Here is a 25,467-nt window from a genome sequence, read left to right as displayed (position 1 = left end):
CACACACTGGGACAGGCAGGCTCCGTGTACACACAGTGGGACAGGCAGGCTCCATGACACACACTGAGATAGCTGGGCTCCGTGTACATACACTGGGACAGCCAGGCTCCGTGACACACACTGGAACAGGCGGGCTCCGTGACACACACTGGAACAATTTTCCTCCAGCCACTTCTGGTGCCTCATGAGACACTTCAGCCTCACCTTATTTTCTTGTGCCTTGGGATAGAAACCAGGCAACCTCCAGCTCCTGGTACTTAGAGCCTTGGACAAACTCAATGTCTCTGTCCACTGAGTCCTATTTACAGTCTCTCCAAACATCACATGTCCTCCCACAGGTCTCACCTCAGCAAAACACCACCTGAGTCTGTGTCACATGACCCAACCAGAAACTTCCACTTCACATCCTCTGTCTTTTTCTCTGACATTAACAATCACATACAATAAAAATGATTAGAACCTGGGGCTGGAGAGGTGGCTCAGTGGTTAGAGCACACTGACTGCTCTCCAGAGGTCCTGAGTTCAATTCCCAGCAACCACATGGTGGCTCACAACCATCTGTAATGGGATCCAATGCACTCCTCTGGTGTGTCGCAGGAGAACCACAATGTACTCACATACATAGAATAAATAAATCTTAAAAAAATTATAAGAACCTTGAAACTAGAACATTACATATTTTAAATAAACAGCTTATATAAAATATAGTCTAACAAACATCCTTAAATTTTTATTAATATACAATAATTCAATCAAAACAACCTTAAAAATCCTATTAGTATACAATAATTCAAATGAAACAAACTTAAATTTCTCTTAATATACAATAAAAGCAAAACAACCTTATTAAATTCTTACTGGTATATAGAAATTCAAACAAAACTCAGCCCGTGAGTCTGCATCTCGTGAGTCGAGCCTGAAACTTCCACTTCACAAACTCAGGGCTAAAATCAATCAAATAGAACCAAATAAACAAAAACAATGCAAAGAATTAATGATGAGTCAGTTTTTTGAAAGAATGAGTAAGGTTGACAAACCTTTAGCTAAATGAACTAAAAGATGGAGAAAGAACATTTAAATTAAAAATATTAGAGAAAAAAAGAGGTACATCACAACAGACATCAAGGAAATTCCTCATAAGGACAGAATGTAAAATTCTACACTCCATTAAACTAGAAGATAAGAGGAAATGGATGGATGGATTTCTTGATATATATGAACTATTAATGACAATTTAAGATCAGGAAAGCAATTTAAACAGACTTATAACCTCTAGTGAAACAGAAACAGTAATTAAAAATCTCCTACTCCACAAAACCTAGGGCCAGATAGATTCAGTACAGAATTCTACCAGGCTTTCTTTTCTTTTCTTTCCTTTCCTTTCCTTTCCTTTCCTTTTCTTTTTTGGTTTTTTCGAGACAGGGTTTCTCTGTGTAGCCCTGGCTGTCCTGGAACTCACTCTGTAGACCAGGCTGGTCTCGAACTCAGAAATCCACCTGCTTTTGCTTCCCAAGTGCTGGGATTAAAGGCGTGTGCCACCACTGCCCGGTTCTCCAGACTTTCAAAGAAGAATTATCAATACCCTTTGAATTATTCTGCAAGATAGAACACCAAAGGAAAATTGACTAATTCTTTTTATCAGGCCACAATTAACCTAGTATCTAAGCCACACAAAGACCCAAACAAAAAAATTGCAAACCAGTTTCTCTTATGAGCACAGATGCAAAAATTCTCAATAAAATACTTACCTACCGTACCAAGAACATATCCAAAAGAGCATTCACCATGGTCAAGTAGGCTTCATCCCACAGATACAGGGATAGTTCTACATACACACATCTATAAATGTAATCCACCATATAAACAAACTTAAAGACAAAAGCTACATCATCATCGAATTAAATACAAAAAAAAAAAAATACAAAACTCAACACCCCTTCATGGTAAAGGCCCTGGAGAGACTGAGCATGCAAGGGCTGTACCTCAACATAATAAAGGGAATTTACATCAAGCCCAAGCCAACATCAACCTAAATAGAAAGAAACTGAAAGCATTTTCACTAAAATCAAGAACAAGACAAGGAAGGATGTCCACTCCTTACCTATTCAGTACTTAAAGTCCTAGCTAGACCAATAAGACAGCTGAGTGAGATTAAAGGAAGTCAACTTGGAAAGAAATAAGTAAACATATCTTAATTTTGCAGATGATGTGATTATATACATATATGACCCTAAAAACTCCACGGGGAAACTCCTACAGCTGATAAACACTTCCAGCAAAGTAGCTGGATACAAAATTAACTCACAGACATCAGCAGCCTTCCTATATACAGATGACAAAGGAGCTGAAAAAGAGATCAGGGAAGCAATACCTTTCATAGTAGCCTCAAAAAAAACATTTTGGGACAGCTCTAACCGAGCAAAAGAAGGGTTTGCATAACAAAAACTTTGAGACATTGAAGAAAGAAATTGTTGAAAATATAAAGATTGATCGAGTGAAAATGGCCATTCTACCAAAACCAATCAATGTCTAGATTCAATGAAATCCCCTTCAAAACTCCAGCACAAGTTTTTATGAAAATTTAAAAACAATTTTCAGCTTCATATCGAAACAACACACATTAAAAAAAACAAACAAGATAATGAAAACAATCTTGAATAAAAATAAAATTATTATTCAGAGGTATCACTACCCCTGATTTCAAATTGTGTTTCAGAGCTATAGTGATAAAAACAGCCTAATATTGGCATAAAAACAGATACGTTGATCAATGGGCTAAAATCGAAGACCCAAACACCTGGTTTTTGACAAAACAGGCTAGAAAAAAGGCGTCATCTTCCACACGCAGTGATGCTGACAGCTGGTTCGCAGCACATGCAAGAGATCAAGCGGGTCCTTGCTTATCAATGCCCTGCAAGAACAACCAACTCCAGACAGATTAAGGATCTTAGCATAAGGCCAGGTTCTCTGAATATGGCACAAGAGAAAGTAGGAAATAGGCTTGAAATCATGACCAGAGGTGAACAGGACTCTGTTAACACAGGCACTGAAAATAAGTAATATGGGACCTCACGGCACCAAAACCTTCTGCATGGCAAAGGACACCATCATTCAGACAAAGTTGCAGCCTAAAGAATGGGAAAAGAGCTTTACCAAGTGCACATTTGATAGAGGGCTAATTTCTAAAATACATGAAGAACTAAAAAACGTAACAAAACTGGACAGCAAGAAAACAGATAACCCAGTTTAAAAATGGTGTATAGATCTGAAAAACAGGACACACAAATGGCTGAGAAACACTTAAACATTCAACATCCTTAGTCACCAGGGAAATGTGGTTCAAAACTACTTTGAAACTTCATCCCCTATCAGTCGGAATGGCCAAGATCAATAAAACCAATCACAGCTTGTGCTGCTGAGGATGCGGAGTGAGAACACTCATCCACTGCTGGAGAGACTGAAACCTGGACAGCCACTACAGAAAGCAGGGACATCGCTCCTCAGGAAGCTGCGAGTGAATCGACCTCAACATCCAGATGTGCCTCTCTTGGGCATCTACCCAAAAGACGCTTCACCCTAATTCAGAGACACTCACTCGTTCATATTCAGTGTTGCTTCATAGGCAATAGCCAGAAACTGGAAACAGTCTAGATATTCATTAACAGATTAGTGGATAAAGAGTTGTAAAATTATGGCATATATATACATATACACATATATTAAACTAAACATCTTATTTCATTTCACATTATTTTGTTTTATTTTTTATATATTTTAAAATTTATTTATTTTGGGTTTTTTTTTTTTTTTGATTTGGTTTTGTGCTCTTCACAACCTGATGGTAAGAACCCATTGCTGAAGACACCTCCATATCTCATTGAACATGGGGAAGTTGGACTGGTACCAACTAGATCCTCAATTCCTACTGACTAAGTAGGTAGACACTAACACGACTACAAACCCTTTGATCTACAATGCTGACCTGTCTGCATTATGTGCTAGTGCAGTAGTGGTGCAAAAGCTGTAGGAGTGACCAACTACTCTCTGGTTGGATTTAAGACACTCTGTGGCCGGGCGGTAGTGCCGCACGCCTGTAATCCCAGCACTCTGGGAGGCAGAGGCAGGCAGACTTCTGAGTTCGAGGCTAGCCTGGTCTTCAGAGTGAGTTCCAGGACAGCCAGGGCTATACAGAGAAACCCTGTCTTGAAAAACCCAAATCCAAAGACACTCTGTGAAGTGGCAACCTTGCCTGACACTGCTCTGGTGGCCGAGGGCCGGAGACTAGCCAGGCCAGGGCACAGGGACAAACAGCAATAAAATGATTCTTGATAGCATCCTGCTGTACTGTAGATTACTGTCTGGCTTAGACATCATCAGAGAAGCTTCTTGTGGTAGATGGGAACTAACACAGAGATTCACATCTGGACAATTTGCAGAGAGTAGGAGACTTTGGAACTCTCAATTATAAATGGGATGGGACTCACAGAGACTGTGGCAGAACACACAGGCGCTGCAGAGAAGTTCAGGTCAGATGGGGTCCCATTCTTAACCAGGAAGCTATCTTAACCAGTCAACTGCTTGCAAAGGAGAAATCTCATTGCAAATGTTATAATCAGAATTAAAGGTAAGGCCATATGCCATGCTCAGCAGTATTTGGCCAACACAAAACAAATTCCATGGTATTTTTGTAGATTTTTTTGTCTCATATTGTTTTGTTTGAGCATTTCTTTCTTTCCAACTTTTTGCTTGTATAATATGGTTTCTGCCTTTGGTATTTTCTGGGTTATTTTTTATGTGTGTTTATGTGTTTCTTGTGCTTTTTCATTTTTTGTAAAAATCTGTTTTGTTTGTTTTAATATCTGTTTTCTAAAGAGAAAGCAAAAGAAGGTATAGAGGTTGGGATGGGGATGGATAGGGTGGGGAGGATCTGGGAGAAGAAATCATGATCAAAGTTTATTATATGAATTTTCAATAAAAATTAAAACAAAAAAGAAATGTGAACAGTAAAGACTGCTCTGTAGGCTTAAAATTTTCACACCTTTTTTTTTTGGATTTTTTTTTTTTTTTTGAGACAGGGTTTCTCTGTATAGCCCTGGCTGTCCTGGAACTCACTCTGTAGACCAGGCTGGCCTCGAACTCAGAAATCTGCCTTCCTCTGCCTCCCAGAGTGCTGGGATTAACAGGCATGCACCACCACTGCCCGGTGCTCACACCTAGTTTTTAATAACGGTTCTTAAAGGCTTTAACCTCCCTTCTAGCCCACCACCCACCAGAAGCATTGGAAAAGAAAGGATATGGGGGAAGTGGACCTATTTAGAAATGGTTCTTTGGGGCGATTCCCATCTGCGTTGTCAGGTAATCTTCAGTTCAGTTCTCAGGTCAGCAGTGGCAGCTCAGTCCACTCACACTTCATGGATACACCAGCAGTCCAGTTCAGTAGTGTTGGGATAGCAGCAGTGGTGACATGACCGAGCAGAGACAGCCTGGCCTCTGCCAAATCTACATGGGTTAGCAGGAGGAAACTGGTCCACTAGGGACTCCAGGAGAAGTTCAGTGTCTCTCTCAGTGAAGCGAAGATCAGCAAACACTGGGACCAAAAATGTTGCCAAACTAGCTCTAGGAGCAAGCTCCCCTCACAGTCTGTCAAGTCCTATTTATCCTCCCTCCAAACATCACATGTCCTCCACAGGTCTTGCCTAACCATACATCTTGCCTCGGTGTATGAGTTGGCCATAGCAAAACTCTCTGTGAATCTGTCTCAGCTGACATTACTCTGCCAATTGACCTGAGTCAGAGGACGTGGCAAGAAGCTGCAGCACACCACAGCAAGTTCTTCAGCAACAGTTTCCAGACCTCCCCAGCAACAGTTTCAGACTTCCCCAGCAACAGTTTCCAGACCTCCCCAGCAACAGTTTCCAGACTTCCCCAGCAACAGTTTCCAGACCTCCCCAGCAACAATTTCTAGCCCCCATGCCCTGGTAATGAAATGTCCCTAGAGATGGAGTGAGATAAAGGTCACCTACCCCGGGATCCCTAATATATAATCAGGCCTTCGAGCTCACTTGGTTATCTCTCTCTATCTTGGTAATGGGAGAGCCCAGCATGCTGGACTTCTGCAGAATAAAACACTCTTTACGTTTAATATACCATTTGAGTCCGGGGTATCATTACTCAGTGAATCAAAGAACCTTACAATTCTTTTACCTGTGTCTGCTTCAGGAAAGCACTCCTTCTTGTGTTTGCTTTAGTAAAACACCATCCAACACAACTGACTTTCCAAAGAACCCGTAAGCTTCCACTTTAGTGCTCATGAAGTTCAGAAAAGAACAAGAAATCTACTGGGAGCTGGGCTACAGGCATTTAGTTGCATTCTGGCAAAGAATACGGCGGCATTGTCTCTAAAAACAAGTGAGGCAGAATTAAAATGTAATCATCTGCAAAAACAAAACACAAAACAAACAAAACAAAACAAAAAACATCAAGCCAGGACAGTATTCATGGTGTGGCTAGCAACCACGCTATGGTGTGGCCCCTGGTCCCTCACACTGTGGCCTGGCTACTGGTCTCTGGTCTTACCCAGGATTACAGTGAGAAAGAGCAGGGACTAGAGCAGAGAGATATGGAAATCATAGTTATGATGGGGAAAGGAGTTTGAGTGGCTTTAAAGTTGCACACAAGGTAGGCACAGAGAAAACGCTGTGACTGTTTATAGAAAGAGTCTAGCACAATTAAAGGACCCTGCCTGCTCTAAACTGAAGTGTATGTACTTCAGGGAAAGACCTTACCAACGGAAGGCTTCAACTTCTGAAATCTTGATTCTTTTGAAAAGAGAGAGCCCAAACTGAGCATGCTGTCACATAGTGAGGTGATTTGACTAAGAATGACCCCCGTAGGCCCTTAGGTTTGAATGCTCAGTCAACAGGAGGTGGCACTATTTGAAAGGATTAGAAGGATTAGGAGGTATGGCCTTGTCATTGGGCATGGGCTCTGAGGTTTCAAAAACCCGTGCCAGGCCCAATGACTCCCTCTCTGCCTACAGATCAGGATGTAGCTCTCAAGTACTTCTCCATGCTGTCTGCCTCCATGGTACCGTGCTCTCTGCCACGATGATAATGGATTAAACCTCTGAACCTGTAAGTCAGCCCCCAGGTAAACGCTTTCTTTTATAAGAGTTGTCGTGGTCATGGTGTGTCTTCACAGCTGTAGGACAGTCACTGAGACACATGAGTTCCCTGTCCCCAAATGGCCACACAAGGAAGTGTGACCTCAGGGTCAGCCTGGAAGACATATAAAGGCCAACGCAACTGTGTGCACGGTGGTTTAGCCAAAATGCAGGGACAGACGACATTTAAAGCTGGCGTTGGAACCTGGAAGCGATATTTACACAGCGCTGGTTTAACATTTGCGCAAAATACAACTGTCAGGTGGGTCACAGAGGCTTGACCAAGGTCTCAGAAAGCTACTGAGGCCAGGACATGTGTGGCAGAATCTGGTAAAGCCTGGAACATGAAGCTTCAATTGCAGTGGAGATTCCAGAGAATTCCAGAGATGGCGGTGCTCTGGGATATCCTAAGCTGTAAGTGTGGAATAGTGCTAGGCCACGGGGAGAGGGTGCGATGGAAGCCGCAGAGCTGGAGAGGCAGGGCTTCTGCAGCCCTTGGAGCACAGATTAGGCAGAATTTGGGATTTTCAGCCAGTTTTCCCATGTTCCCTTCCCATTCCTGGCTATTGCGCAACGGCAAGGTTTACTCTGTGCCATTTTGACTTGATTTTGCAGGAGCTGTCTTGGTTTCTGTTTTTGTGATAAAATAACCCAACCAAAATAAGTTAAAGCCTCTTGCTGCAGCAACGCGAGTGGGAGCACCTGGAGTGCGAACTAGGAACGAGAATCCACATCTTGTAAGAAAATGGCGGACAAGCTGGACACGGGAGAAATCGCCAGCTTTGATAAGGCCAAGCTGAAGAAAACCGAGATGCAGGGGAAGAACACCCTGCCGACCAAAGAGACCACTGAACAAGAAAAGAGGAGTGAAACCTCCTAAAAGCCTAGGAAGATTTCCCCATGCCACCCTACCCCGTCATCTCCAAGACCCCCTCGTGATGTGGAGGAAGAGCCACCTGCCGGATGGGTGCGAGCCACAGGCTGCACTGTGAACCCCGTACTCCGAAACGATGCCACGGACCGCGGGAAGTCCCTCCACTAATCGGACTGCCAAATTTCATCGGTTTGCCCTGGGATATTATAGAAAATTATTTGTATGATTGATGAAAATAAAACACACCTCAAGGCAAGAAAAAAAAAACAAGTTAAAAGAGAACGGGTTTATTTTGGTTCACAGTTCCACGTTGTCATGGTGAGGAAGACTTAGCAGCAGGAGTGTAACCGGCCACAATGGTGCACGGCAGTCTGACAGCACAGATAGAGTGACATACAAGTGGAAGTAGGTTACAAACTCTCAAACCTGCTCTCAGTGACCTGCTTCTTCGGGCAAGGCCACACCTCCTAAAGGTTCCACAACCTCCCCACACAGCACCGCCAGCCTGGGACCAAATAATCAAACACAGGAGCCTTCGGAGAACATGTCCATTCTGCTGGAGCTTGCTTCTAAGGCTTTGATTCAATCAGGAATCTGCATGTCCAGACACTGAAGGTTCTTATCCCCAATTGGTTTTTGATCGATCAATAAAGATGCCAACAGCCGATGGCTGGGCACAGGGTGGGACACTTGAGTTGTGTGGATGAGAGGAATGGGACAGGATCATGGGGACTGGGGAAGAAGGACAAAGGAGCGACAGGAGGTAAAGCCAACTAGCCACGTGAGATTTCGGGTAAGTGGCTGCTCACTGCATTCCTGATTGGACCTGGAGCAACCGGAAGGTTTAGGAGGCTACCCAGCCTTTCAGGTAGCCAAGGCATTTTAAAAATAAGCTAATGAGTGTGTGTCTTTCTTTCACAGATCCAAAGATAGCTCTGGGGTGGGTGTGTGTTCGATCAGCCGGGAGCCAAAGTGGAGAAGGAAAACTCCCACAACACAGTCAACCCACACCAGAAACTGCCTTCAGTCATAGACCACACTTCGGACTTTGAAGACTTAAGGGCCTTTCAGAGATGAACTAAACTGAGTTTTATGCTGTGAGACAAGGAGGCCTAGGAGCCACGGGTGGAATGCTACTACTTAATGTGCTGTAATTTGGTGTCATATTGACACCATGTTGGTGTCAGCTTGACTGGATTTAGAATCACTATTGCACTGTGGACCCAGGGGGACCCCAAAGCAGAGGGGAAAGAAGGATCGTAGGAGCCAGAGAGGTCAAGGATATCATGAGAACACAGCCCACAGAATCAACTATGCAGGTCTCATAGGGGCTCATGGAAACTGAAGTGACAAATATGGAGCTAGGTCTTCTGCTTATGCCTATGGTTGTGTAGTTTGGTGTTTTTGTAGGACTTCCAACAGCAGGGGTGGGGTTGTCTCTGCCTCTTTTGCCTGTGCTTGGGAACCTTTTTCTCCTACTGGGTTGCCAAGCTCAGCCGTGATGTGAGTGTTGGGGTTTTGTCTAAGCTCCACCCCATACCTACCTGGCAATAGCCTGGTATGCCCCGCCCCAGAGATCTGGCCCACTATAAGAGGGGCTACTTGCTCCTCCTCTCTCCTTTTTGCTCTCCTGCTCTCCCACACTCTCTCACCTCTCTGCCCCTGGGGCTCTTCCCCCCTCCATGTGGTCATGGCCGGCCTCCACTCTCTGTATTCTCTCCTCTCTCTCTCTCTCTCTCTCTCTCTCTACCTCTCTCTCTACCTCTCTCTACCACTAACTCCCATCCCCTACTCTGAATAAACTCTGTTCTACACCATGTCTGTGTGTGTGTGGTCCCTCAGGGGCAGAGGTGCCCAGGCAAGGGCCCGCCTGGACACCTTCCCCCATGCCGCCTAGCCACACTCACCTAACCCCCTATACTCTCCCCTTTTTAGCCCTTTCATCTTGGTACTGAAAGTCCTTTCAGTGAGTGTGTATTCCATTGCGTTGTGTCTTATTAGGCCATGTTCCGTGGCTGTCCCTGGGAGGCCTGCTCCACCTCCTTTTTTTAATAAGAGAAACGGGGAGGAGTTGATCTGTGGAAGAGGGAGGTGCGGGAAGGAGTTGGGAGGAGTGGAGGGAGAGGAAACTGAGGTAGGGTGTAATGTATAAGAGAAGAATAAAAGTTAAATGAAGAAGAATCACAGTTGCCTGCAGCAAAGCTGGAAGTGCAGGGCCGTCTAAGCCCTCACTGACCTCAGACCTGGAGATACGGGGTTTGCAGCTTGTTCTGCAGGGTTTGGTCTTGTGCTGTCCAGTATTTCCCATAATGCTCCTTTCCTCCCTTTGGAAATAGTGATGTGTATTCCATGCCATTGTAAGTTGGAAGTACAAAGTTTGCTTTTGGGTTTTACGGAGGGTTACAGTTAAGAGGTTGCCCTGAGTCTCAAGAGAGACCTTAGACTTTTACACTGTGTCAAGACTGTGATAGACTGCAGGGACTTTTGAATTGGACTAAATGCATTTTCATTATGATATGGCCACAAGTCTAAGCGGGCCAGAGAATGGAATGTGGTGCTCTGAATGAGGATGATCCCACAGTTTCCTATATTTTAGTATACGGTTCCCTTATTGCTGAGTGTGATGATGCATGCCTTCATCCCAGTACTCGGGAGGCAAAGGTAGGTGGATCTCTATTGGTTGGGGGCCAGCCTGGTCTATAGAGTGAGTTCTAGGACAGCCAAAGCTGTTACAGAGAGAAACCCTATCTCAAAAAAGAGAGAGAGAGAGAGAGGGGGGGGGGGGGGAGAGGGAGAGAGGGAGAGAGAAAAGAAGGAAGAAAGGAAGAAAAAGAAAGAAAAGAAAAAAGGAGGGAGGGAAAGAAAGGAGAAAGGAAAGAAAGAAGAAATGGTAAAAAATGGTCTTCAGCTGATGGAACTGTTTTGGAGGTGTGTCCTTGTTGGAGAAGGTATGTCACTGGGGGAAGGGCTTTGAGGTTTCAAAGTCATTTCCTCTCTCTCTCTCTCTCTCTCTCTCTCTCCATCCATTCCTCCCTCCCTCTCTGTCCCTCCTCCCTCCCCCTTCCTCAGTGTGTGTATGAGTGTGTGTTAAAAGGTATGAAAGTGGACAAAGTGTGTGCACAGTAAACTCAGTTATCTCAGTTAGATGGAGATAAACTCCTGAAAGGGGAGCAGGAGATTGAAGGTAAACTGTCAACCTAGCATCCCGCAGTGACAGTGCCTCAGCCTTGAGTACTTGACCAGCATGCACAAAGCCCAATGGCTGATCCTCCAAGAGGAGGAGGAACTGGGACTCCGATCAACCTTAGAGCACCTAGAAGAACGCAAAAGAAGGGGGCGGAAAAAGAGTCCATCTTCCCCGAGGGTAGAAGCCTGGACTGGTTGTCACCAGCTTCGATTCCGCACAGGAGGTGCTCAATTGACAAGTCCAGTGTTCTACTCTTCTGATACGTTCCACAGGGTCTTCTTGCACGCTTTTGCTTGCGAAGGGCTCTGCAACCCTCTGTGCAGATTCGGAGCCTTTGCACACCCTGTATCTGACTCTGTGTATACTCCGTCCTTGTGTCTGTAGAGACAGGACCGAGCCTGGTACCAGGCAGGGTCACTTAAATATTGAAAGGCTGAATGAATGCGCGATCGCCTTTGTCTATTGTGCTAGAGTGGAAGAAGCAGAGACACGCGGGACCCTCCCTATTCACTGTGGTCCACCCCCTGGAATCAAAGCATCTTTTTGAGAGGGAAACGGGGCTTGGGGCTGCCGTCCGGCCTCTCGCTGACCTCTCAAAAGGCGCGCTTTCCCGGATACAGAGCTCAGTCCTCCAAACCCCGTCACCAGAGTCTCCCTCCCAGCTCCCCGCCCCATCCACCCGTGCAGCCCCACAATGGTTCAGTCCTCCGGCGTCCAGAGCGAGAAAGGTTGGACCACGGCTCTCACGGTGGGGGTAGCCCGAGGCGCGGCGGAGGGATCCCTCCGGAGCGTTCCGACGGGAGGCGCCCATTGGCCGCGAGTGCGCACGGCCACCACTGATTGGTCCGCTCGGGACGCCGGCCCCGCCCAAGTCCCGGAGGCCCAGGGAGAAGCCGGGCGGAGTTTGGAGAGAACCGAGCAGGGCGCGCGGGGTGGCGGCGGCGCAGGTGAGTGTCCCCCGCCCGGGGGGCGGCCTCCGGGGCGTGGAGCCGTGGCGGTGGGGTGGAGCTGGCCGCGTCGGGACCCCAAACACGGACCCCTCCCCGCTGGTCCGCCCCTGCTCTCTGCTCCCAGGACGCTCCCTGTTGGTGGTGGGTCAGTGTTCCCGACCCCTCCCAGGCCTCTTCCCAGAGGTGGCCGAGGGGGACACCGAGACCCCCCAGGTCTGGATAACAGTAACAACCGCAGTACTAGTTTGATGACTCCCCCCTTGCTAGCCCGGATCAGCGTTTCCTCGTCCGGCGCTTATGGAGCACAGCGTTGAATCAAAACACCCTCCCTCCTGGGAGGGGTTGTTAACTTGTTTTAGAAGTGAGGCACCGGTGCCAGAGAGGTGGAGTAACTTACTCAAGGTCACACAGCTAGTAAGTGGCTCGTGGGGCTTAGGAACCCGCACCCTTAGAGTCCAGAAACTAGACCCAGAGATCAGGTGTCCCTAACCAGCCCCTAGACTCATCGCCCACCGCCGCCCCCATATTCACTTCGGAGCCGCACCTGCTGGGTTTTGCTTTCCTCCCCGCGCCCACGGTCGGTCACTAGACAGCTTCCAAGTTGCCCTCGTGTCCCTTCCCTGAGCTGGAGAGGCAAGGCCCAAATCCCGTGGGTCGCTTAACCCCATTTCCTTTCCACCCACCCTATCCACTCTTCACTGTAAGAGGGATGAGCGGAAGTGTAGATAGAGGCTTGGTGTCTGGGGAGCCGGGCTACGGGCGGCCAAGACCAGTCAAGCTGTGCATCCACGCCCCTCGGCCCCCGCCCCGGAAACACTGGAGAGATGAAACCTTCAGGATCCGGTTTTTCAAGAATGAATCAGAGGCCTCCTGCTCTCCTCCCCGAAGCAGTACCGTGCTGGGGTTAGGGAGGAACTACGAGGGAGCAGGTGTGGTGTCCCCTAAGCCAGGCGTTATCTGAGCCCCTGGAACAACCCCCTTCCCTTGTTTCCTGCTCCCCCCACTTGGCTTTTCTGTGACTGCGGGGTGGCTGAGTTTCAGGCCCTTTTTGGGATGAGCGTGCCGGACTCCGGAAATCCATCCAACCCACTTCCCTTCAGCTCCTTGCAGACTGGGGAGGTCACTCTTGGCGCTCTAGCAGTCATGCCGTCGGGGTCTGGCCACAGGCAGTCGGGGATATAAGACAGTTCAGCCCTTGTGGAACCCGAGGTTTCACACGGAGAGGCAGGTGCCTTGAGCCTGAACTGCACACCCATCACCTACAAACACTGAGCAGCCGCTGTGCCTGGCAGCGTAGTGCTTATAGGATTCCAAGGGCAGGGCAGAATTTCCTGCAGTCTGGTGGGGATCAGGCTACCAGTTAACCGGTAGCCATTGCAGATCCTTGTAAGTGCTGCGAGGCCTCAGGGTCACCGAAAGCTAGAGACATGATTCACAGGAGTTTGCTGCGCCTGGCACACAGGACATTCTCTCTCTCTCTCTCTCTTTTCCTTTTTTTTTTTTTTTTTTTGAGTTTTCCTCTATACTGTGGGATCCATTTATCAGGTTGGATACATATGAATGTTACCATCTGGTTTGCATTCTAAAATAGAGACACAAGTGTTGGAGAGCACTTGTTGGGAGTTTGATGCCCAGCACCCACATGGTCCAGGTCCAGGCACACAAGATAGACATGCAACCTCATTCACAAACAAACAAACAACAACAACAACAACAAACCTTAAGAAGTAGAGACGGAAAGATTAATGACAGCAGGAGGTTGGAAGCTGAGACCTGTTGTCAGGGTAGCATGTAAGTTCATAGGCCTAAGTCCTGTAGACCACGGGAACTGCTCCACTGGGCCGCAGAATTCTGGAAAAGGCCTTGCCAGGCATAGGAACTGGGGTGCTCCCGGGCCACGGAAGGGAGGATGTAAGGTTCTGGAGGTGTGGCTCAGCGGTACAGCCCCTTCCCCAGTCAATCAGAGAGGGTTAGGGGAGGAGGTGTGGCTCAGCAATGGAGTTCCTTCCTTGCAGGTAAAAGGTACTGGCTTCTGTTTCCATCACTTGCAAATAACATTTCCAGAAGCTGGGCTAAAGTGCCGAACAGTGCAGTGTGGTCTTGGGGGTCTCGGACGTTCCCGGAGAATGTGAAGTCTGCTAACTGTTCAGCTGCGGAAACCCGGGTCTCATGAAGTCCAGCAGCGAGGCTTTGTCTGTGCCACTGTTGAGCGGCAAGGGTGGGGCTTGAGTCCAGTGTCGTCCCCGCCCCCCCCCCACACACACACCTCGGGCTCTTCAGTTCTAACTTATGAGCCACTCCTTTTCCTCAGAACAAAACTGTGCAGGGGCCACGTAGACCGAGGAGGCAGCTCACGAGGTGAAGTGCTTGCTGGGGCAGCCAAATTTGTCTGTCAGAACCCATGTGCGAGTGCCAGGTATGGTGGCAGGCTGGTGTTACACCAGCACTGCGCACATAAACAGGAAGGCCTGTGGGGCTCATTGCCCAGGTGGCTCAGGCCCAGGCGAGCGAGACCCTGCCTCAGAAAGACAAAGTAGGGTTGGGGAAATGGGCTGTAACTCGGCGGCAGAGCCCTTGCCGAGCGAATGGGAGAGCCTGAGGTAGGTTCCCGGGAAAAGTAGAATGGCACACTAGAGAGATGGCTCAGCAAGGTAAAGCCACCTGCTGCCTGCCCAGCCTGGGGCCCGCACGGTGGAAGGAGAGACCGGATCCCCACAGTCCGCACGCACACTGCAGCAGCACACATGCACACAAACGTGATTTCGTTATGTGGGTTTTTGTTTTGTTGTTTCCAGACAGGGTCTCTCTACGTAGCTCTGGTTGTTTAAGAACTTGCTGTGATAACCAGCCTAGCTTCAGGAATCCGGATAGTTTATGTGTATGGATGTGTCACCTGCATGTCTGTGCTCTCAAGAGGGCGTCCGATCCCCCCGGAAGCTGGAGTTAGAGGCAGTTATGAGCTGTCACGTAGATGCTGAGATTCGAACCCAGGTCCTTTGGAAGAGTAAGCAGTGCTCTTAAACACTGAGCCTTCTGTCCCGCTTCAGTGAAGGGTTCAAGCAGAGGACTGGCTCTTGGAGACCGATACCCACGGTTAACCGCTAACCTCCATACGTGCCTACGCATCCATGAATGAGCGCTCCGGGGGCCGCAGATGTGGCTCAGCAGTTGAGGATGCTTGCTGCTCCTGTAGAGGACCCGAGTTTGGTTCCCAGCACGCATGGTGGGCAGCTCCAGCAGCTTATAACTCCATATTGAGGGGATCTAGAAATGGGGTTCTGGCCTTTGCGGGCATCTACAGTCAGGTACACATAATACAAAATACAGCTTTTTAGAAGGTGAGGTGGCTCGTGGGTAAAGGTAGTTGCTGCCCAACTTGATGACCTGAGTTTGACCCCCCAGGACCCACATGATGGAGGGAAAGAAGTAAGGCAGCTAAGTTGTTCTCTGACAGATCCTCTGAGGCACACACATGCGTCTATGTGCGCATCAAGCAGATAAATGTAAACAAAATACTTGATGAAAAAGAAAACGGGTGGTTGTTCTGCCTGCCCTTAATCCCAGCACTTGGGAGGCGGAGGCAGATCTCTTGAGTTTGAGGGCCAGTCTGGTGTACAGATGGAGTCCCAGAACAGCCTACACAGAGAAACCCTGCCTCAAAAAACAAAAAAACAAAGCAACAAAGAGAGTTAACAGGCAATTCACTAAAAAGCCAATCGAGAGCATTACAAATGCATAAAAGAGGCGTTGGGCACCATTGATTATCCCAGATACAAAAGCGAATGGACAGGGAGGAGCCGGGCAGCGCCCCCTGCCAGGCACTGATCTGGGGAGCTGGCCAGTCCCGCTCAGCCACACCGGGCGCTCGCCCACCCAGCAGGGATTTGTCCTTGGCTGCTCCAGTGCCAGCCAGTGTTCCACATACTGAGGGGTAGACATTAGTGACACAGATCTCTCCCTCAGCAGTGGGCAAAGACATAAAATACCCATCCCAGCTGAAGGGTGAGGGAGGGTGCTCACAGCACAGGGAGCGGCCACTACAAAGGCCGTGGGCAGCTCGCACTGGCCTAAGTATCTGAGCAGCATGGAAGAGGCCCCGTGGCTGGAGGGAGGGGGCTAAGGGCAAGCAGGCCTCAGGATGGTAAAGGATGGTGGGATGCGGGGGGGGGGGGGGGGGGGGGGAGGGGGGCAGAGAGGACGTGACTGTTTACAGTCATTCTGGCTGCCGTCCTGACAGGAAACTGGAGGGTAAACGGAAGCCTGAAGACCCAGAGGCCACTTGTAGTGTAGGTGAGCAGGATGGTAGAGCTTCCAAGGGAGGAGGCGGCATGGCTTGAGCGAGGAGCCCTCTCAGGAGGACGGGATCCAGCCAACTGGGTGCCCTTCTACCTGGGATGGCCCTCAGGCGAGGCTCTGCAGAGCAGGGCAGTTCAGGACCTGGAGTTTGGTATGGAAGCTGAGGAGGAGGAGGATCAGGAGTTCAAGGCCAACCTGTGCTACTTAGTGCGACCCTGCCACAAAATAATAACATGAATTTAGCCAGGTTTGGGGTTGCACACCTGTGTTCCCAGCACTCAGGAGGACGAGGCAGGGGGATGACAAGTTCAAGGTCAACCTTGGCTACAGCAAGTTTGGGACCAGCCTGAGCTACATGGTGGGGGAGGGGAGGGAGAAGAGGGTGAAATATCTCTGGGGATAGGTGTCAAGGCCAAGGAACTTTCTCAGGGGATTACAAGTGAAGCACCTTGAGGGAGCTTATGCCCCACCCCTTTTGGACAAGTGACTTGAAAATGAAATCAGAGTCTGGGTGTGGTCCGTGATTGTGTACCTAGTGTTCCCGAGGCCTAGCCCCATCCTGGCACTACAGAAAAAGGCCACCTTCTCGCGCCTCTCTCCCTCCTTCCCCTACTCTAACCACACCTTTCAGAGAAGTGCTGGAAGTGACATACTTTACTGCAGGGCCTCTGTGCTGTTCCCCATCGACCTAGAACATCCGTATCCTGGAGGAACGACGTAGGGGAGGCCCTAGAGTGGGACCAGGACTCAACACCAGGCTTTACTGCCGCTGGGACACACGCTGCTAGGTCCACCAGCTGGCTTATTGTATCTCATAAGTAAATCAGAAAAGCAACCTTCTTCCCGGAGATGAGCCAGAGTAGGGGTCGGGCTCAGCAGGCAGCTGTGGGCTGAAGTTCACCCCACTTTCTGCCTTAATACCTACTATGTGTATGATGTGGTGCACATTGTGACATGATGCTCCTAACCAGGGCTGGGCATGGCGGCACATGCTGAAAGTCAGATACTGGGAGGCTGAGGCAGGAGGATCACTGGATCAGAAATTCAAGACTAATCTAGATACTATAGCAAGACTCTGTCTAAAAAGATAAGCTGAAGCTGGGGTGGGGGATTAAATATACATTTAATCCCAGTGCTCAGGAGGCAGAGGCAGGGAAATCTGTGTGAGTCAGAGGACAACCTGGTCTGCAGAGTGAGTTCCAGGACAGCCAGGGCTGCACAGAGAAACTCTATCTTTAAAAATTAATTATAAATAAATAAAATAAGTGCATGAGTATAGTAGGTACTGCCCCCTAAAATGTTTGTTTGCTAGAGGGAGACAGAAAAAAGAAATGAGAGGAGTGGGGAAACGTCTCGGAGACAAGTGCTGCTTCACAAGGGGGAGGGTCAGAGCTGTCCCCCGCACCAGCATTACCGCTGGGGAGGTGGCGACAGGGGTGGGGGGGGTGGGAGGTGGGGGTGGGTTCAGGATCATTGAGAGGCCCTGCCTCAGAGGACTGTGGTGGACTTGACTGGGGATACCACATGCTTCCTCTGGCCTGTGAGAACAGGAGCACACACACACACACACACAGTGGACACATACCACGCACACAATACTAAAAAATAAACGTGGTAGCCCACGCTGGTTTTGGTGGGTGCTTGAGACTGGGGGGCAGGGTTTCTCTCTGTAGCTCTGGCTGGCTTGGAACTATGTAAGTCCAGGTAGGCCTTGGAGTCACAGAGCTCCAGCCGCCTCTGCCTTCCAAGGACTGAGACTCGCCGTGGCTAGTGGCAGGCGAGGTGCAGGAGCTGCAGCTGAGAGCTTACATTTTATTCAGAGGCATCGAGCAGAGACGGACAGACTGACTGGCTGGCCTGGAATGGGCTTTTGACACCTCAAAACCCACCCTCCAAAGACACATTTCTCCAGTCTGTTAGGTAGGAACCAGGCATTCAAATATATGAGTCTATGAGGCCTTCTCTTTTAGACCGCCACAGCTTCAGTTACTAAAGACCCCCGCAGCCCGACAACAGGTCAGCCATTGCTGTCTAGGGCAGTACTGCTCTGGAGGATTTTACCCCAGTGATTGACTGTTTCTATGAGGACGCGTCACATGCCTCTTCCTGCTAAAACTCACTAGCAGAACTGGCCATCTGTCCTAAGGGACACGGTGGGGACCGTGCTTTGAGGGAGAGACTCGGGAGGGTTTTGTTTCCTCTGTGTGCGTGTGTCACACGTGTGCAGGTGCAAATGAGCATGGAATCTGGAGGGCAGCCTCGGCGTCACGCCCCGGGAGCTGTCCACTTCGGGGTGTCTCTTAGTGCAGTTGTCTGTTTTGTGTGCATTGTGGGTACACATAGCCCGGTGTACACGGAAAGGTCAGATGACAGCTATAGGCTTTCTCCTTCCCCCGGGCCCACCCTGCAGGGGTGATGGCAGATTACCTTACCCACCAAGCTATCCTGCCAGCCTCCCTCCTGGCTTTTGAGGCAGGGTTTCTCACTGACGTGGAACTGGCTGAGTAGGCTGGGCTGGTGCTGAGCCCTACGGATCCCTTTTTCCCCAGCTCTGGGATTACAAGCGCATCTTACCACAGCTGGCTTTTTTACATAAACCAGATCCAAACTCAGGTTTTTTGCACATAGCTTTAATGACTGCAGCTGATAGAAAAATGAAAGAAGTTGGGTGTGGTTTTCCATATGTCTTCGCAGCACTTGAGAAGCTGAGGCAGGAGTTTGAGTTCTAGGCTAGCCTGCACTACAGAGTGAGAGCCTTGCTCGGAGAAAGGAAAAGGCAAGGGCTTTATCCTCCCTCAGTTGTGTGCGCCAGTGGGTGTGGTCGGAATGCCTCAGGGACCTCGTCTGGAATGCGGATCGAGTGAGGTCCCGTAGCAGGCTGTGTGCGCACTGTGCAGTGTGAGGCAGGGATGAACATTGTTGGGTCTTCGTTAGCACCTGCTCCACCGCTGAGCCGCACCCCAGCATCTGGGCCCTCCTTAGAGCCAGCTCTCTATCTTCGCATCAGCTCTGGGTACCCAATGCACTGCACACAGGAAATACTTGGGTAAGGCAGATGTGCGACTGTATCCCTGTAGTCCCAGCTGCTCTGAAGTCTGAGGCAAAAGAATTGCAAGTTCAAGAATAGCCTGAGCAACTCAGAGATAACTGCCTCAAAAAGTATGAAGCAAGCTAGGCATGTGGGTCCACATAACACAAGGCCAAAATCAAACACACACACACACACACACACCCCGTACAGAGGGAGGGTTGGTTGATTCGGGGAGAGTGTCATGGACAGAATCTTCTATTGTTACTCTTTAAACAATACAGTGGAGCACGTTTTCATAGCTATAAGTGTATAGAGCTGATTGCAGTGTGTGGGAGGAGCCAGCTCTGTGGACAAGCGCCAGCCAAGCAGGGGCGCTAAGAGCCTCAGCAGAATGCAAATACAACACAGTGCTCTATAGGCCGCGAGGTTGGCACCCTGGCACCCGGTGCTTAGGAGCCCGGTTCTCAGCATCAGCTGCTGTGCCGCTCTGTGGTGGAGCACGTGACCAGCCTGCGCCAGACCCCTGGGTTAAGGAACCCTGCTCTGCAGAACAGAACCATGTTGGTTGATGTTGATACCATGTGCCGATGCCGGGTGGCACCCAGGGCCAGTACTCAGAAAATGAAGCCCGATTGATTCCCTTCCTGCAGGTCTCCCGGCCGAGTGCCCACTTCTGGCTGCTCATGCCACTGGGACTGGGGCGAAGGAAAAAAGCACCACCTCTGGTGGAAAATGAGGAGGCAGAGCCAAGCCGGAGCGGGCTGGGCGTCGGGGAGCCTGGGCCCCTGGGCGGAAGCGGAGCCGGGGAGTCCCACGTGGGCTTGCCTCCACCTCCTGCTGCCCTCCGGCCCCGCCTCGTGTTCCACACCCAGCTGGCCCACGGCAGCCCCACGGGTCGCATCGAAGGCTTCACTAATGTCAAGGAGCTGTACGGCAAGATCGCAGAGGCCTTCCGACTACCAGCTGCTGAGGTACCAGTGGGACTAAGGCCCCTTCAGAGCAAGCCACAGGCCTAGGCATGTGTTCTTAGGAGCTGGGGCTCATGTTCCGCCGGCCAGCAGCCCCTGAATCTAGGAGGCGCGGCCACAGGAGGATACCGAGTTCCTATCAGGCCCTGAGAGACTGGTACTCAAGTAGGTATGGGGGTCAGGGAGAGGCAGTTTCCCAACAGGCCTTATGAGGGTCGCAATCTAGTAAGTTGTGGGTCCGCAGATACTAATCCCATCAGGTCTGAAGTGCTTTGTGTCCTGGTAGGTTGTGGAGGACGGACGGACGGACAGACGGACACAGGTGGAAGCTGGGTTCCCATAAGGCACTGGGAAGCTTGTGCCCCCAAAGGCTGTGAGCTCGAGGGTCAGCGAGAAGCCGCAGGGAGGGCAGCAGTGGGGCTGAGATTCAAGTGGAGACAGGGAGGGAGGCTGGGTGGGAGTCCAGACGCCATTGACGCTGAGTGCTCCCTGTATGTCAGGCTAGCTCGGAGGTTTTACCAGGACAGGAATCCTGCTCGTAGCATTTGATGTACCAGCGGACCTCGTCTTGGCTCTGGGTGTCACCAATCCCTAGGATAGGGATGGTTGGGAAAGGGCCCAGTGGGGAAGGAGTGAGCATCTTGCCCTACCTCTGCAGGTGATGTTCTGCACCCTCAACACCCATAAAGTGGATATGGACAAGCTCCTGGGGGGCCAGATCGGGCTGGAGGACTTCATCTTTGCCCATGTCAAGGGGCAGCGCAAAGAGGTGGAAGTATTCAAATCTGAGGACGCTCTGGGGCTCACCATCACCGACAACGGGGCCGGCTATGCCTTCATTAAGGTGCCCGGGTGGGTGGCACAGCCTTAGTCAGTGGTCAGGGTCTGTAATGGGACCTAGAGTGGCGCTCCCAGGGTTGACGTCCGCCCCTCCACAGCGCATCAAGGAAGGCAGTGTGATTGACCACATCCAGCTCATCAGCGTGGGCGACATGATTGAAGCCATCAACGGGCAGAGCCTGCTGGGCTGTCGGCATTATGAGGTTGCCAGGCTCCTCAAGGAGCTGCCCCGAGGCCGCACCTTCACCCTCAAACTCACAGAGCCTCGGAAGGCCTTTGGTGAGCCATCCTTACACCGTGGGCCACCCACAGGGATGACCTTGAGCTCTTGAGAAATACAGATTGCAGTCCTGGGAATCACCAGCAGGTGGCACCCAAACCTGCAAAGCAAAATGGGGACAGCCCCACCCTGCCCTAGAACCTAGTGCTGGCTGACGGCCCAGCCTGAAGGAAGTTGCCCCCACACCCGACTTCCAGGAGCCATTAGCCCAGCCAGGTGCCCCCAACCCTGGCCAGCCCCCTCAGCCCGGAGAAGTGAGGCTTGGCTGCCTTGGCCAGCCCTGGTGCCCTGCCCACGTTCCTCCCTGGCTTCACTAACTCTCAGGAATGGGCCTGAGGCCCCTGGGGTGGCTAGAAAGGGCTTATCTGGGGCTCGGCACTTACACTCACCCTTCCCACCCCTCGATCCTTCCCTCGAAGCTACCCTCGCTCCATGCCAAGTCCTGGCTTCCGGGAGCCCAGCCCCGCTCCCAGGGGCTGCAGAACTGGGAGATGGTGGGAGGTGACTGTGTAAAGTGCGTGCCTGAGGACTGTGTGCTGAGACAGCCCACCACCTTTCCCTCCCACAGATATGATCAGCCAGCGCTCAGCAGGCGGCCGCCCTGGTTCAGGCCCACAGCTGGGCACTGGCCGAGGGACCCTCCGGCTCCGATCGCGGGGCCCAGCCACAGTGGAGGATCTGGTGAGTGACTGTCCCCAGCCACTGACAGCATTCTAATTGTGTGAAAGGCACTGGACACCTGCTTAAGCCTACTCTGCCCAGCTTTGAGACCCGCCGTGGTCCAGCTGTGGTCCGCCGAGCCTTGGGTCTCCTCCCTGTAGCATAGGCATCAGAAACTTCTTGTCAGAGCAGACATTAATGATGTAAACAAACAGCACTGCCAGTCCTGGAACTTCCGACAGGAGGATTTCACATTCAAACCATGGCAAGCCGCTGTCACCGAGGTCATATAGGAAATACATGAGACCCAGTTCAGTATGGACATGTACCTATAGTCCTAGCTACCTGGGAAGCTAAGATATAATTTAGTGTTCAAAGTTTTTCTTTTTTTTTTTTTAAAGATTTATTATTTATATGAGTACACTGTCTTCAGATCTGTCTTCAGTCGGATCTCATTACGGATGGTTGTGAGCCACCATGTGGTTGCTGGGAGTTGAACTCAGGACCTAAGAGCAGTCAGTGCCCTTAACCTCTGAGCCATCTCTACAGCCCCTGTTCAAAGTTTTTCAAGAGATGGCTTAGCAATTTAGAGCACATGTGACTCTTGCAGCCACCCAGGTTGAGTTCCAAGTACCCACAGTGAGTGGCTTGCAGTCAGCTGTTGACTCCAGCTCCAGAGGTCCCATGTTCTCTTGTGACCTCCATGGCACCAGAGAGACACTTAGTACACACACATATGAGCAGGCGAAAGAATCCTCTACATAAAATAAATAACAACAAACCCAGTAGCTGGGGATGCCGCTCATGATCTCTGTTGCCCAGCATGAGTCCCGGTGTGCCGTCCCCAGCGCTGCAGGCGCCCAGTGCGTATCACAGCACTGACATCTGTTGACATTTTTATGCTGTCTTGTCCCCACCCTCCATAGCCGTCGGCTTTTGAGGAAAAGGCCATTGAAAAGGTGGATGACTTGCTAGAGAGCTACATGGGGATCAGAGACACAGAACTGGGTGAGTGGTGTGCCCATGCCTGAGATGGGGGCAGGCTTCCCGGGCTCACCCGGACTGCGTTGAGCCTACCTCTGCCCATCACGCCATCTGTGCCTCCATCTTTTCTCCTCCCTGACAGCCGCTACCATGGTGGAGCTGGGAAAAGACAAAAGGAACCCAGACGAGCTGGCGGAAGCCCTGGACGAGCGGCTCGGGGACTTCGCATTCCCAGATGAATTTGTCTTTGATGTCTGGGGCGCCATCGGGGATGCCAAGGTTGGCCGCTACTAAGACTGGAACTGAACCTGGACCTTGAGATAGCCTGGCTTGGCCTGGCTAAGGCTTCGAGAAGGGTGCCGCAACCACGACCTGGGCACAGCCTTGGCTTGTAACTCAGCAGCCCGGAATGGCACGGGGTGCAAGTGCCCCGTGGTCCTGGCCCGCTCCGATCAGTACCACCACGGTGCCCAGCCTGGTTGGGGTCCCGGCCAACCCCTGCCGGGTTCCCCACCTACCTCAATAGAGTAAGCGCATGGGGAGGGACCAGCACACTGGGCAGTCACCTCTGTCCCCAGCATTTCCCACCGTCAGCTGGCAGCTGCCCCTTCTGTCCCCCTGGGCCTCAGTTCTCTTTGGGGTCATGACCTCCCTACATTTTTTGCTTTGTTGTTTTTTTTGTTTTGTTTTGTTTCTTTTCAAGACAGAGTCACTATGTAGCCCTGGCTGTCCTGGAACTCATTCTGTAGACCAGGCTGGCCTTGAACTCACAGAGATCCACCTGCATCTGTGTTCACAGATCTGGGATTAAAGGTGTGCACCACCACTCCCGGCTCTTCCTGTTTCTTGACACCAGAAACACACCATGGTTTCCTTCCCATTGGCATCTCGCACCTGAGAGGAGCCCCTTCGGCTGGGTTCTGTCACCTCCCATTTGAGTGGCCACTGCTGTGGACTCTGGTTCCTTTAGACAGTGAAGGGGGGGGATGAGGAGGCGGTGGCTTTTGTATCCACACACTCCCTTGGATAGAGAGATTTTACTCTGGGAGCTGTTTGGCCCTGGGGTAGGAGGGGTGACCAGGGAAAGAATGCAGCAGCTGAAATCTATCCCTGGATTCCAAATTGAATTAGGAGTTGGCTGCCCCACTGCCCCTCCCCCTGGCTGGAGGCCTGTGAGCTTCCAGGCTGTGCTGGAGTTTGTGGCTTGCTTGGGGTTCAGACCCGGTACCCCACTCACCAAGGCCTCACATATGCCCCTCTGTGTGAGAGCCCATCTGTGCAGCAGCAAGGCCGAACTGAACCTGGACCTTGAGATAGCCCAGCTGTTACCCAGGTTGTGCCTGGTTGTACTCAGGGCACAGGCAGCCATGTCACAGCGCTACACAAGAGATGTAAACCTGCCAAGCTTGTTTTGACAGTCCATTTCATCCTAGGATTTAGGGAGATCAAGGAAAGGGTGGGGTGGGACCCTGGCCAGACATGGGGAGAAGGGAGGCAATTGGAACAAGGGGATTCAGGCCAGAGGTCTCCAGCACCCAGTGGGAATGTTGGGGTAAGCCCAGCAGAAACCCTGCAGGAAGTCTGAGTGACGCTGGTTCCCTGGTCCCCGGAGATGAGTCTACAGGACAAAGCCCTGCAGATACCTATTTGCCACCCCCTGATCTCAGGCCTGGTTTCAATGCTGATAGTGGAATCCATGGCTTTGTCCGTGCTAAGGATGTGCTCTATCACTGAACTGTACCCCAAGTCCTATTGTCTTAGTCAGGGTTTCTATTCCTGCACAAACATCATGACCAAGAAGCAAGTTGGGGAGGAAAGGGTCTATTGAGCTTACGCTTCCACATTGCAGTTCATCACTAAAGGAAGTCAAGAGTGGAACTCAAGCAGGTCAGGAAGCAGGAGCTGATGCAGAGGCCATGGAGGGATGTTCCTTACTGGCTTGCTTCCCCTGGCTTGCTCAGCCTGCTCTCTTATAGAACCCAAGAGCATCAGCCCAAAGGTGGAACCACCTACAAGGGGCCCTCCCCACTTGATCCCTAGTTGAGAAAATGCCCCACAGCTGGATCTCATGGAGGCACTTCCCCAACTGAAGCTCCTTTCACTGTGATAACTCCAGCCTGTTCAAGTTGTCAGTATAGGCCAGTCTACCTATAGTGAGGTCTTGCATGTCTGCTGGGAGCAGTTGGGACCGTGTGTAGTGGGTAGTCAGGTGGAACCAGAGCTGTGACTGTTGCG

At 50.6% G+C, this 25,467-nt stretch overlaps 2 protein-coding genes across 2 annotated transcripts; both read left to right on the top strand.

Moving 5' to 3' along the window:
- The first annotated feature begins 7,907 nt into the window (after positions 1-7,907).
- On the top strand, positions 7,908-8,042 carry LOC127672033 (thymosin beta-10-like). Its single transcript, XM_052167212.1, has one exon. The coding sequence runs from the start codon at positions 7,908-7,910 to the stop codon at positions 8,040-8,042; it is 135 nt and encodes a 44-aa protein (XP_052023172.1).
- A 4,021-nt stretch (positions 8,043-12,063) lies between these two features.
- Gipc1 (GIPC PDZ domain containing family member 1) lies at positions 12,064-24,058 on the top strand. The gene is made up of 7 exons (XM_052166714.1): positions 12,064-12,170; positions 20,151-20,471; positions 21,127-21,312; positions 21,407-21,587; positions 22,157-22,269; positions 23,175-23,256; positions 23,375-24,058. The coding sequence occupies exons 2-7, from the start codon at positions 20,184-20,186 to the stop codon at positions 23,524-23,526; spliced, it is 1,002 nt and encodes a 333-aa protein (XP_052022674.1). The 5' UTR covers positions 12,064-12,170; positions 20,151-20,183; the 3' UTR covers positions 23,527-24,058.
- Positions 24,059-25,467: the final 1,409 nt, after the last annotated feature.

This window comes from Apodemus sylvaticus, chromosome 21 (genome assembly GCF_947179515.1).
Source record: "Apodemus sylvaticus chromosome 21, mApoSyl1.1, whole genome shotgun sequence".
Taxonomy (NCBI): domain Eukaryota; kingdom Metazoa; phylum Chordata; class Mammalia; order Rodentia; family Muridae; genus Apodemus; species Apodemus sylvaticus.
The sequence above is the reverse complement of the archived record's forward strand: the minus strand, read 5'-3'. Positions and strand labels throughout refer to the sequence as shown.